This window comes from Lynx rufus, unplaced genomic scaffold (genome assembly GCF_022079265.1).
Source record: "Lynx rufus isolate CCGP_SWC_20201006 ecotype Redwood Valley unplaced genomic scaffold, mLynRuf1.p SCAF_1, whole genome shotgun sequence".
Classification (NCBI taxonomy): Eukaryota; Metazoa; Chordata; class Mammalia; order Carnivora; family Felidae; genus Lynx; species Lynx rufus.
This window is the reverse complement of record NW_025814823.1, coordinates 22,877,996-22,890,970: the sequence shown is the minus strand read 5'-3', so window position 1 is coordinate 22,890,970 and position 12,975 is coordinate 22,877,996. Positions and strand designations below refer to the sequence as shown.

The following is a 12,975-nucleotide window of genomic DNA, read 5'->3' as shown; positions in this document are numbered from 1 at the left end:
CATTTCTTTGTGTAAGTTACTTTTTTTAAATGTTTAATTTATTTTATTTTTTGAGAGAGCAAGCTGGGGAGGAGCAGAGAGAGAGAGGGAGAGAGAAATCCCAAGCAGGCTCCATGCTGTCAGTTCAGAGCCCGACACAGGGCTCGAACTGACAGTGAGATCATGACCTGATCTGAAACCAAGAGTCAGATGCTTAACCAACAGAGCCACTCTTGTGTCCCTGTGAGTTACTCTTGTTCATACTCACTAGTTGTTATCAATGTGAATGAGAGTTGAAGAAACTATAGTAGAACCAATCATTGTACCTTACATTTTGTACTGGTGATTGAAGTGTTGCTTGTTTTTCTGAGCATACTAAGGGAAAAAAAAGATAAAGACAAAAAAGCTAGTCTATCCTATATGGGGTATGGCTATTACTACTGCTTTTTTTTTTTTTTTAATACACATTTAATACCAAGTTATTGTGAATACTGTATTAGGCTCTTGGGTGGTACAGTAATTAATTAGGTATAACTCTTTTGCCTTCCAAATGCTTATGGACTAGTTGAAATACAGACAAATAAAAACAAGTAAATCACAGTTCTATTAAGTGCTTGGGTAATGCTATCCATTGAGTTCTGTGGAAGTTCTTAATGGAGGGAGCCCCGTCTCTTGGGCAGTGGGCCAGGTAAATCTGAACTTGCTAGGTACTTACTTTTCCTGGAGTAGAGTCAATTCTCTCTCACAAGGGCATTGTGTAACTGGATGGCTGATTCAGCCGTGTGTTGTATCAAAAATGTGATTGAGTGCAAGTAAGGTTAGCTTTTATATTCATCTTCTTGGCTGTGTCACTCTTAATTTCTGCTTCTTCTGAGCACATTGAAGAATTGTCCTTAATGCTGACTGCTGTCAGCCAGTATTACACAAGTGAGGGAGGTGGGATTTTCTGGCATATTAGTCTGTTATCCCTTTGGTTCCTACATACAGTCTTGGTGAGGAAGAAATCCAAGAGTAGAAGATAAAGACAGCTCTTACCCCCTCTATTCCTCTAATATATTCCTGTAATACATTTAATTTGTAACCTTGTTGCTAGTCACTCATTTCAGTCCTGTGAATCAAGTGTAAGGATGTGTCTGTCCTTTTGACCCAGAGTTAAAAAGCATGTTTTTTATGGCTTTTTTTTTTTTGAGTTTTTTTAAATATGAAATTTATTGTCAAATTGGTTTCCATACAACACCCAGTGCTTATCCCCAACAGGTGCCCTCCTCAGTGCCCATCACCCACCCCTCCCTCCCACCCCCCATCAACCCTCAGTTCATTCTCAGTTTTTAAGCATCTCTTATGGTTTGGCTGTCTCCCTCTCTACCTTTCTTTTTTTTCCTTCCCCATGGTCTTCTGTTAAGTTTTTCAGGCTTATTTTCATCTTGGTTGTGGCTAATATTTTAGAAAGTGAAAATAAGAGATAATAGTATTTTTAAGTTTTAAAATTGAATTTAAATTCATGTTAGTTAAGTTGTGACAGCATGAATAGTAATTTTCTAATGCGTCCAAGATGATTTCTTTTACCACTTGGTGGAGCTCTTTTGTAAGTTAGTGCATTTTAAAGCAGCAAGTTGAAGTCATCAATTGGGGGTTATCATTTGGGTGGTTCAAGTGAACTAAATGCTACTAATAGGTAGCCTCTTCAAGTGTTGATTGTAGATTTTAATTTCAACTATAATGTATAATTAAAGTTTTAATATCTTAATGGTTTCTCAGTATTCCTAATTTTTCTCTTTCCTGCTTTGTATAAATTTAGCACTTTCTTGCTGACTAAATTTTCTTACTAAATAAAAAGCTCAGAAGCTTTTTATCTTGATGAGGTCCCAGTAGTTCATTTTTGCTTTTATTTCCCTTGCTTTTGGAGAACTGTTGAGTAAAAAGTTATTGCAGCTGAGGTCAGAGAGGTTGTTGTCTGTTTTCTCCTCTAGGGTTTTGATGGTTTCTTGTCTCACATTCAGGTCCTTCATCCATTTTGAGTTTATTTTTGTGTATAGTGTAAGGAAGTAGTCCAGTTTCATTCTTTTACATGTTGCTGTCCAGTTCTCCCAGCACCAATTGCTAAAGAGACGGTCTTTTTTCCATTGGATATTCTTTCTTTGTCAAAAATTAGTTGGCCATACGTTTGTGGTCCAATTCTGGGTTCTCTATTCCCTTGGTCTGTGTGTCTGTGCTTGTACCAATACCGTACTGTCTTGATGAGTACAGCTTTGTAGTAGAGGCTAAAGTCCGGGATTGTTATGCCTCCCACTTTGTTTTTCTTTTTCAACATTACTTTGGCTGTTCGGGGTCTTTTGTGGTTCCATACAGATTTTAGGATTGTTTTAGCTCTGAGAAGAATGTTGGTGCAATTTTGATTGGGATTGCGATGAATGAATAGATTGCTTTGGGTAGTATTGATATTTTAACAATATTTGTTCTTCCAGTCCATGAGCCTGGAATGTTTTTCATTTCTTTGTGTCTTTTTCAATTTCTTTCATAAGTTTTCTATAGTTTTAAGCATGTAGATCTTTTACATCTTTAGTTAGGTTTATTCCTAGGTATTTTATGGTGCTTGTTGCAGTTGTAAATGGGATCAATTTCTTGTTTTTTTTTTTTTTTTTTTTTATCCTGTTGCTTCATTATTGGTGCATAGAAATGCAACCGATTTCTGTACATTGATTTTTGTATCCTGCGACTTTGCTAATAGATTCATGTTTCCATGCCACCAGTTTTTTGGTGGAGTCTTTCAGGTTTTCCATGTATAGTATCATGTCATCTGCAAATAGTGAAAGTTTTACTTCTTTGCAAATTTGGATGCCTTTTGTTTCATTTTGTTTTCTGATTGTTGAGGCTAGGACTTCCAATACTGTGTTAAACAACAGTGGTGAGAGTGGACATCCCTGTAGTGTTCCTGATCTCAGGGGGGAAAGCTCTCAATTTTTCTCCATTGAGGATGATATTAGCTGTGGGCTTTTCATATAGAGCTTTTATGATGTTATGTTCCTTCTATCCCAACTTTCTTGAGGGTTTTTATTAAGAAAGGATGCTATATTTATTAAGATGTTTTTTCTGCATCTATTGACAGGATCATATGGCTTTTATCCCTTTTTCTATTAATGTGATGTATCACATTGGTTGATTTGTGAATATTGAACCAGCCCTGCAGCTCAGGAATGAATCCCACTGGATCATGGAGAATAATTCTTATAATATAATGTTGAATTTGATTTGCTGGTATCTTGTTAATAATTTTTGTATCCAGGTTCAGCCTGTAATTCTCCTTTTTAGTGGGGTCTCGTGATTTGGGAATCAAGGTAATGCTGGCTTCATAGAATGAGTCTGGAAGCTTTACTTCTGTTTCTATTTTATGGAACAGCTTGAGAAGAATAGGTATTAACTGGGCTTTAAATGTCTGGTAGAAATCCCCTGGGAAGCCATCTGGTCCAGGACTCTTACTTGTTTGGAGATTTTTGATAACTGATTCAATTTCTTTGCTGGTTATGGGTCTGTTCAAATTTTCTATTTCTTTCTGTTTGACTTTTGGTAGTGTGTGGGTGTCTAGGAATTTATCCATTTCTTCCAGGTTGTCCAGTTTATTGGCATATAATTTTTCTCAGTATTGTCTCCTAACTGTATTTCTGTGATGTTGGTTGTGATTTCTCCTCTTTCATTCGTGGTTTTATCTATTTGGGTTCTCTCAGGTTTTGAGAAGTCTGGCTAGGGGTTTATTAATATTGTTTATTCTTTCAAAATATCAGTTCTTAGATTCATTGAGTTTTTTTTAGAATTCTGTATTGTTTATTTCTCTAATATTTATTATTTATCTTCTCATTTTGGGGTTTCTTTGCTGCTATGTTTCTAGTTCTTTTAGGTGTGAGGTTAGGTTTTGTATTCAGCATTTTTCTTGTTTTTGAGATAGGCCTGGATTACAATGTATTTTCCTCTTAGGACTGTTTTTGCTGCATCCCAAAGGGTTTGGACTGTTGTGTTTTCATTTTCATTTGCTTCCATTTGTTTTTTATTTCTTCTTTAATCGCCTGGTTGACTTGTTCATTCTTTAATAGGATGTTCTTTAACCTCCATGCATTTAGAGGCTTTCCAAATTCTTTCTTGTGGTTGATTTCAAGATTCATAGCATTGTGATCTGAAAATATGCATGGTATGATCTCAATTCTTTTACATTTATTGAGGGCTGTTTTGTGACTCAGTATGTGATCTATCTTGAAGAATGTTCCATGTGCACTTGAGAAGAATGTGTATTTTGCTGCTTTTGGATGAGAAGTTCTGAATGTATCTGTCAAGTCCATCTGGTCCAGTGTATCATTCAAGCCCATTGTTTCTTTATTGATTTTCTGCCTATATGATCTGTCCATTGTTATAAGTGGAGTTTTAAAGTCCCTTGCAAGTACTGTATTCTTATCAATAAGATTGCTTATGTTTGTGATTGATTTATGTATTTGGGTTCTCTCAAGTTGGGGACATAAACATTTATAATTGTTAGCTCTTCTTGGTGGATAGTCCCTGTAATTATGATATAATGCCCTTCTTCATCTCTTGTTACAGCCTTTAGTTTAAAACCTAGTTTGTCTGATACAAGTATGGCTACTCCAGCTTTTCTTTTGACGTCTAGTAGCATGATAGATGGTTCTCCATCCCCTCACTTTCAATCTGAAGGTGTCCTCATGTCTAAAGTGAGTCTCTTGTAGATAGCATATAGATGCATCTTAGTTTTTTACCCATTCTGATACCTGTGTCTTTTGATTGGGGCATTTAGTCCATTTACAGTTAGAGTTATTATTGAAAGATGCAAATTTAATGTCATTGTGCTATCTGTAGGTTTTATGCTTGTAGTGATAGCTCTGGTCCTTTGTAGTCTTTACAGCATTCCACTCACATAGTCCCCCTTAGCACGTCTTGCACGGCTGGTTTAGTGGTCATGAACTCCTTCAGTTTTTGTTTGTCTGGGAAAGCCTTTATCTCTCCTTCTATTCTGAATGACCACCTTGCCAGATAAATGATTCTTGGCTGAATATTTTTCCTATTTATCACATTGAATATTTCCTGCCCCTCCCATCTTGCTTGTCAGGTTTCAGTGGACAGGTCTGCTACTACCCTAATATGTCTACCCTTGTAGGTTAAGGCCTGTTTGTCCCTAGCTGCTTTCAGAATTCTCTCTTTATCTTTGTATTTTGCCAGTTTCACTCTGATATGCCATGGTGAAGACCTGTTCTTGTTGAATCTGAAGGGAGTTTTCTGTGCCTCCTGGATTTGGATGTCTGCTTCCTTCCTCAGATTAGGGAAGTTCTCAGTTACAATTTGTTCAAGTAAACCTCTGCCCCTTTCTCTTTCTCTTCTTCTGGAACTCCTATGATATGGATATTAGTACATTTCATTGAAGCACTTAGTTTTCTAATTCTCCCCTCATAGTCTGGTATTTTCTTATCTTTTTCTCGGCTTCATCACTTTCCATAATTTTATCTTCTATTTCACTTATTCTCCCCTCTGCTTCCTCTGTCCTTGCTGTCACTGCATCTACTTTATTGTGCACCTCATATATACCATTTCTTAATTTGTTGTGACTATTTCTTAGTTCCTTGATCTCTGCAGCAATAGATTCTCTGCTGTCTTACTGCCTTTTTCAAGCCCAGCTATTAATCTTATGACTATTATTCCAAATTCTTTATCAGATATATTGTTTATATCTGTTTTGAGAAATTTTCTGTCATTTCTTCCTGAAATTTCTTTTGAGGGAATTCTTCCATTTCATCATTTTAGCTAGTTTTCTGCCCTTTAGGTGTTTTAATAGCTTGTTAAGTGTCCTTCACCTACGAGCACTACTGTATTAAAAAGGGGTCATACACTGTCCAGGGCCTGGTCATTCAGGATGTGTTTTTGGAGTGTGTTGTGTGCTCTCTGTTATTGTGACTCTGGTTGCTCTATCTCCCTACTTTTAGTGGTGGCTTGGACCTTCCACCAGGTATACTTTGATTTGTTCATTGAAATAACCCTGGAAAAAATTTTAAAAGGCATGGTGGTAGAAGAAGCCTTATACCATACAAAGAGAGAAATGACAGGGGTGGGGTAAAAAGAAAAGAAAAAAAAAAATGACCAGGCAGAAAATCAGAGAAACTGTATGGCTTATTCTCGAGAGAGAAAGGGGAAAATAAGGAAAAAAGAGATACAGAAGAGATATGAAAAGACTAGTTTAAAAACGTCTGCTTAAACCAATAACCAGAATAGAAAAGGGAAGAAATAAGAGGAAGAAAAGAAAGAAAAAATTGACCATGAATCCAATCAGAAAATGCAAAACTGCTGGACCAATATCTGATGGTTCCTTGAAACCAGTGGCTGTGCTGGTCTGGAGGAGGGGCTGTCTGATTCGGTCAGTGTCAGTCTTGCGCAGGTAGATAGCAGTTACCAGGTACAAAGGGGGAGGGGCGTGGTTTGGTGTAGGTGGGTCCTGCCTCCACTCTGGGCCAGCTGTTTTGTTCCCTGAAGCGCGACCTTATTGGTGATGGGGATAAAAATGGCGACACCCCAGTCTCTACTCCCTGGATGGGCTATCCCATACCACTCTCTTCAGGCTGTCCTCACAGTGCTGCCTGGGCATGAGCAGGTGGTTTGTCTTGCTCCACAGTCTTCTGTGCCTTCCAGGCACTTGGCTGGGATTCAAACCCCAATGTCCTAAAGGATCCCACTCTGCCCGCCCCCATTCCAGAGTAGTGCCACTCTACCCTGCCAACAAAGGGCCTCTGGCTGGCAGGTCTTTTGTCCTTGGAGTGGCTATATACTTCTTCCCACAACACCCAAGGGAGGGGACTGCTGTCTTTGTGCCTCTGAGCTTGCTACTGAGCCTGGGGTGGCTCCCCTTCTCCACCAGGTGCATGTACAAGGCAGCAGGCCCCAGTCTGGAGAAAGTCCTATAACCCTGGATTGTCACTTCTAAGGCTGTTTGCAAGTTAGGCATTGGTTCTTTCTGTTTTTTCCATTCCCTGGACTATGGTCCAGAGAGGTTTTTCTCTTGTCCAAACATAATCCTACGCTTCCACAGCCTCTCTGTCTCTTCCTTTTGTCTCTCCACAGAAGGAGATCCTTCTTTTCTGTGCCTATGCCTCCTGTTTTATCTCTCCCAGTTCATAATCACCCACTTATAGCTTGCCAAGTTGTATCTGTTGGCCCCTGGAGATGTTTCTGTCACTCTGTAGCCTAGATTCCTGGAATTCCAAATCTTCTGGCCTCAATACTCCTGTGTTTGAGGGGCGGGGGACCTTCACGTCCCCCTGCTTCTCTGCCATGTTGACCCTGTCTCCTAAGTTTTTTTTTTTAATTTTTTAAATGTTTACTTATTATTTTGAGAGAGAGAGAGAGAGAGAGCACAAGTGGGGGAAAGGGCAGAGAGAGAGGGAGGGAGACACAGAATCTGAAGCAGGCTCCAGGCTCTGAGCTGACAACACAGAGCCTGACACGGGGCTTAAACCCACGGACTGTGAGATCCTGACCTGAGCCAAAGTTGGATGCTTAACTGACCCACCCAGGCGCCCCAATAAATCTTGATAAATGCACTCAACCATGTAATTACCACCATCAATTAAAGTATAGAAATTTTTGGTCCAGAAAGTTTTCTCCTTTCCTTTGTTGTCTAACACCTCCACTCCTGTCCCAACGCAGCCACTGATGTACTTTTTGCCATTAAAAATTAATTTTGCCTTTTCTAGAGTTTTGTAGGAAAGGAAGAATAGTATATAGGATTTACCCTTTTTTCTCTAGCTTCTTTTTTTCATGTGATAATTTTGAGGTTTATGTTGTGTTTATTAGTGCTTTTCCTTATTTATTAAAAACATTTTTTTATGTTTTATTTATTTTCGAGAGAGAGATTGAGAGACAGAGCATGCATGGAGGAGGGACAGAGAGAGAGGGAAACACAGAAACTGAAACATGCTCCAGGCTCTGAGCTGTCAGCACAGAGCCCAACGCAGGGCTCAAACCTATGAACTGTGAAATCTTGACCTGAGCCAAAGTCGGATGCTTAACTGACTGAGCCACCCGGGCGCCCCAGTAGTTTTCCTTTTTATTGTTGAATAACATTCCATTGTATGGCTGTACCACAGTTTATCTGTTCACCAGTTTTTGGATATTGGGACATTTTCTAGTTTTTGGTTTTTATAATTGAAGCTGTTATTAACATTTATGTACAAAGTTTCCATTTCTCTTGGCTATAAATACCTAGGAGTGGTATTGCTAAGTGTTATGGAAAGTATATACTTAACTTTATAAAAACTTGCCAAACTTGTTTTTCAAAATGGTTGTACCATTTTACATGATCACCAGCAGTATTTGAGTATTCCTTGCTCTACATCCTTACCAACCATTTGTCGTCTCAACCATATCGTCAGTCTTTTTAATTTAACCATTCTAGTGGGTGTATAGTTGTAAGTTTTAAGATATTTGTGTAGAAATGCAACAGATTGCTGCATATTGTGGAATTTAAGAAACAAAACAAACAGCAAAGAAAAGAAAAGACACATGAAGAAATAGACTCTTAACTATAAAGAACAAACTGATCGTTACCAGAAGGGAGGTGAGGGGATGGGTTAAAAAGGTGATGGGGATTAAGGAGTGTACTTGTCCTGATGAGCATTGGGTGATATATGGAATTGTTGCATCCCTGTATTGTACACCTGAAACTAATATACCACTGTATGTTAACTATACTGTAATTAAAACAAAACTTAAATAAAAAATATTTGTTTTCCATGTAGCTGAAATTAAGGAAAAGTTGAGTTAGGTAATATGTTTTTATTACTAAAATTTGATAATCCAGAACAATTCTTTTCCTAAAGTTTATATGTAACTGAGATTTCAAAACAATGTAAAATTTCATCATAAACTTTTCAGCTCTGTTGTAACCTTCGATTGAGAGTAAGCAAATTGTTCCAGTTGTGTAATAGAATATCAGCTAATTTGGTATTTCTTTTGTTTGCAATCTAATGTAATCAAGTTTTACCTACAAAACTTACATATTTAGAAAGAGATACATATTTTTAAGGGAAAAAGTATTCTAATGATAATCATAGCCATCACTCATCAGGTACTAATTGTATGCCAGGCATTATTCTAAGGGCTTTAGATGTGTACTCTCACTTAATTCTTACCAAGTGAGATATGTATTATTATTTCCATTTTACAAAGGAGGCAGTTATGGCAATGAGAGATATGAATTTCATGAGGTTACAAAATACTTGAGTCAGTAGATTGGTAAAAAAAATAAGTGTATCAGAGCAAAATGAAGATAAGAAAGTAGGCTTCTTTTTAAAAAAAAAAAAAACAATTGTTATGAACTCAAATCTTTTAAGTCGGCTCTGATGACATTGGATTATTGAAAAATGAAAATATTTGCTTCAGAGAACTGACCCCTCAATTTTTCACAGTAAGTTATAATTTAACTTTTTGATCTTTCTAGTATTTTTTGCTTTATAATATAAAATTAAAGATTTTTTGTTAGTGTGGAATTAAATACTCTCAACTATATGCCATCATAAGAATTTAAAAGCAAGTTAAATTGAGTAAGAAAAAAATCATCATATAATTTTAGTATAGTATCCAGTGTGTGAATAATTAATGAAATATTTGAATTTTTTTTTTTTTGTACCCAGGAAGGTTATAGTCAAAGGAAAAAGGAACTATGGGGAATCTGTATCTTTATTGCAGCAGTTGACCTAGATGAGATGCCATTCACCTTTACTGAGCTACAGAAAAACATAGAAACCAGGTAAAATTTCTTACATCAATATAGGCCTCTGCCATTAAAGAAAAGTATTTCTGAACTTTCCTCTTAATAGACTTTAGAGAACTAGTGAGAAATGTTGAAATTAAGTAAAACTTTTAAAGGACTTAGGTCAACTAGTGAACTTTCTCTCATGAAGCCTTAATGAATGTATGTTTATGTTGCACTTTCTCAAGAATATCGCAGTTTGTGTCCTGGGAAATTTTTCATCATGTGTCTCACTCTCTAGAACTTTGCTAGTTGTAGCTCTTGATGAAGTGGACAAAAAGAACAAGGGTTTGTAATGTAGACTTATTAGATTAAAACTTATAAAAGTACTGTAAGTCTGTCTTAAAGGAATTTAGCTAAGATTTATTTTTAAGATTGTTTAATGTAATATATGCATAATTATATGCTTTTTGAGACTGGAAATTTAGCTGAGTGTCCATAGTTGCTCTAGGAATTAATGTTTGTTGTTGAGTTTATAAGCCTTATAAGAAGCATTTACTAATTTGTTTCTAGTAACTTCTGAACTGTATCCTGAGCAGATAAAGTTTGTGGGACTTCCAGTCATTTCATTTGCAGTGTATTTACAAAATGTAACAGTAAATAATGTTACCAGAAAGGTAGTAGTATATGTTTTTTCTTGGATAAAATCATCTAGAATTAAACATAATTGGTGTTTTATTTAAATGAGATAAATTGCTGTGTTGTTCAGTAACTCTTTTTCTTACTGTCTCCAAATAAAATGTGGAAACAAAGACCTTGTATATTTTTTATTATTTTTTATGAATATAATTTATTGTCAGATTGGCTTACATATAACACCCAGTGCTCATCCCAACAAGTACCCTCCTCAATGCCCATCACCCATTTTCCCCTTGCCCTCACCCTCAGTTTGTTTTCTGTATTTGAGTGTCTTGTGGTTTGCCTCCCTCCCTCTCTGTTTTTTACCCCTTCCCTTCCCCCATGGACTTCTGTTAAGTTTCTCAAGATCACATGAGTGAAAACCTATCATATCTGTCCTTCTCTGAATGACTTATTTCACTCAGCATAATACTGTATGTTCATATTTAACCTGGTGAATTAGAATTGGTTTACTGCTCAGATTTCAGTTTAACTTGATTAATAAAATCACTAAATCAAAATATTTTTATATAACTGAGAAATAATCTAAATATATAAGTAAATTTCTACATTAATTTGTATATTTACATGGTAGATGTTTCATCTTACCTAGACGATTCATCTGTCCTAGAGGATTGAAAAGAATATGGATGCTTTGGTTGAGACAGAGCAGGTTTTAATCTGGTCTCTGTTGTTTTACAAGCTGTATGACTTGGAGCAGATTGCTTAGCTTTATTAAGTCTCAGTTTCCTCATCTGTAAAGTGAAAATTATTAGCTACTTTATATGAGAATTAAATAGCTTACAGCAAGTAGAGAAGTAAGCAGTTTATAGAATCAGCATTTATGACTCGACTCGACCATAGGTACTGTTGAGGTCTTGAGCTCTTTCCTTCTATAGACCACCCCTCCATGCCCTTCCCCTACAAAAAAAAGAAAGAAAACTGGAATAACTGTTAGGCACTCTGATACTGTGCTAGGTTCTAATGATATGGAGGTGAGAAATAGTCTGTGACCTCAAGAAACTCAGTCCACTGGGAAAGATAAAATTAAACAGATGGCTGCAATTCAGTGTTAAATTGCTATTTATAGACTACTAAATAAATATGAAAGAGAAAAGCGAATACATCTTTGATTTGTAACATGAAAGAATTTTCCTGGCAAATGTTTTCCTATACTTTTTTCCTGAGTATTCATAAGCAGCACTGTTTTATAATTGGGCATGTCATAACTAATCTCCCTAAAATAAATGTAGTAATGACTTGTTATGACTTTTTCTTAGGGCATCTCTCTGTTCTAATAACTACCCAGTAATGTTATCTAGACCACTGCTTCTTTTTTTTTTTTTTTTAAATTTTTTTTTTCAACGTTTATTTATTTTTGGGACAGAGAGAGACAGAGCATGAACGGGGGAGGGGCAGAGAGAGAGGGAGACACAGAATCGGAAACAGGCTCCAGGCTCTGAGCCATCAGCCCAGAGCCCGACGCGGGGCTCGAACTCACGGACTGGGGGATCGTGACCTGGCTGAAGTCGGACGCTTAACCGACTGCGCCACCCAGGCGCCCCTAGACCACTGCTTCTTAAATGTGCTTTGGTAAAGGACTTTTTTCCTCAGTATATCATGGACTGACATTTAAAAATATATAATGTCAATTGATTACCAAAAAAAAAAATGAAATGAAAAACTTATAGTAATATTTTTTATTTTTATATTTTATATTTTTATTTTTATTATATTTAGCAGGCATAAAATTAGTGTTAAATTGTGAAAGTTTTTATATGCTTACCCTCAGTTTCTGTACTTATTTAATTGTGGACGGATAACAAACCAGTACCAATTCATGGAGCACTGCTCTAGAATATGTAGTTACTTACAGATCCGTGTGTCTTAATTATGGCTTTTTATACCTGCTTTTCCTCCCTCTAGCCTTTCCTCTTCTCTTTCCTTCACAGAAGGGCTACAGAAGGAATACTCAATTAAGTTACCCCTAGTAACAATTCAGTTTCCATGGTCCTCCATAGATATTGCCATATATCTCATAAAAACTGGAATTTTCATGGAGAATGGTTCATGAATAAATGCTGTTCTGAGGTTGATTTCTTTTTCTCTGGAGGTATCTACACATTTACTCCATTCCCTTTTCTGAGCAGCATCATGATCATTTACTCCACATTATTTCTGCTTCTTTGTTTGCTGTTCCACATAGCTTGCTGTGGTTGCCCCAGTCCCTTCTATATCCTGAGGATTTTAATAACCTTCTTTTGGGTTTTTTGCCCTCTGTTGATTAGCTGAAGCTTTTATTTTTACAGTTCTCAAGATAAGTGTCTGAGGGGTCCAGTCCATTTTTGGAATGAAACCTATAATTCATTAGTTGCCAGACAGCCTATGGGTGGGTCTGGTGACTACCCTTTAGTTCATTTGGTATAATTCCTTAGACAATCTTGATTAGAAATGAGTGTGTGAGGTGCAGTTGATGATTGCTGTCTTTAGTGCCCTGTTTCTCATTGGTGAAAAATGTGTTAATATTTCACATAGATTAATTTTTTATAGAAAACAATAAAGAATGATTTAAAGAGATTATTTAA

At 36.7% G+C, this 12,975-nt stretch overlaps 1 protein-coding gene across 5 annotated transcripts in view; it reads left to right on the top strand.

The window, feature by feature from the left end:
• Positions 1-12,975, top strand: part of RB1 (RB transcriptional corepressor 1) — a 178,997-nt gene that overhangs the window by 32,187 nt on the left and 133,835 nt on the right. For 4 of the 5 annotated variants that reach the window (XM_047079672.1, XM_047079691.1, XM_047079663.1 and 1 more), the window contains exon 3: positions 9,654-9,769. The exons of the other annotated variant lie outside the window; for it this stretch is intronic. In XM_047079672.1, the coding sequence (XP_046935628.1) occupies positions 9,654-9,769 (116 nt within the window). The remainder of the gene's footprint in view (positions 1-9,653; positions 9,770-12,975) is intronic. 5 annotated transcript variants of the gene reach the window in all.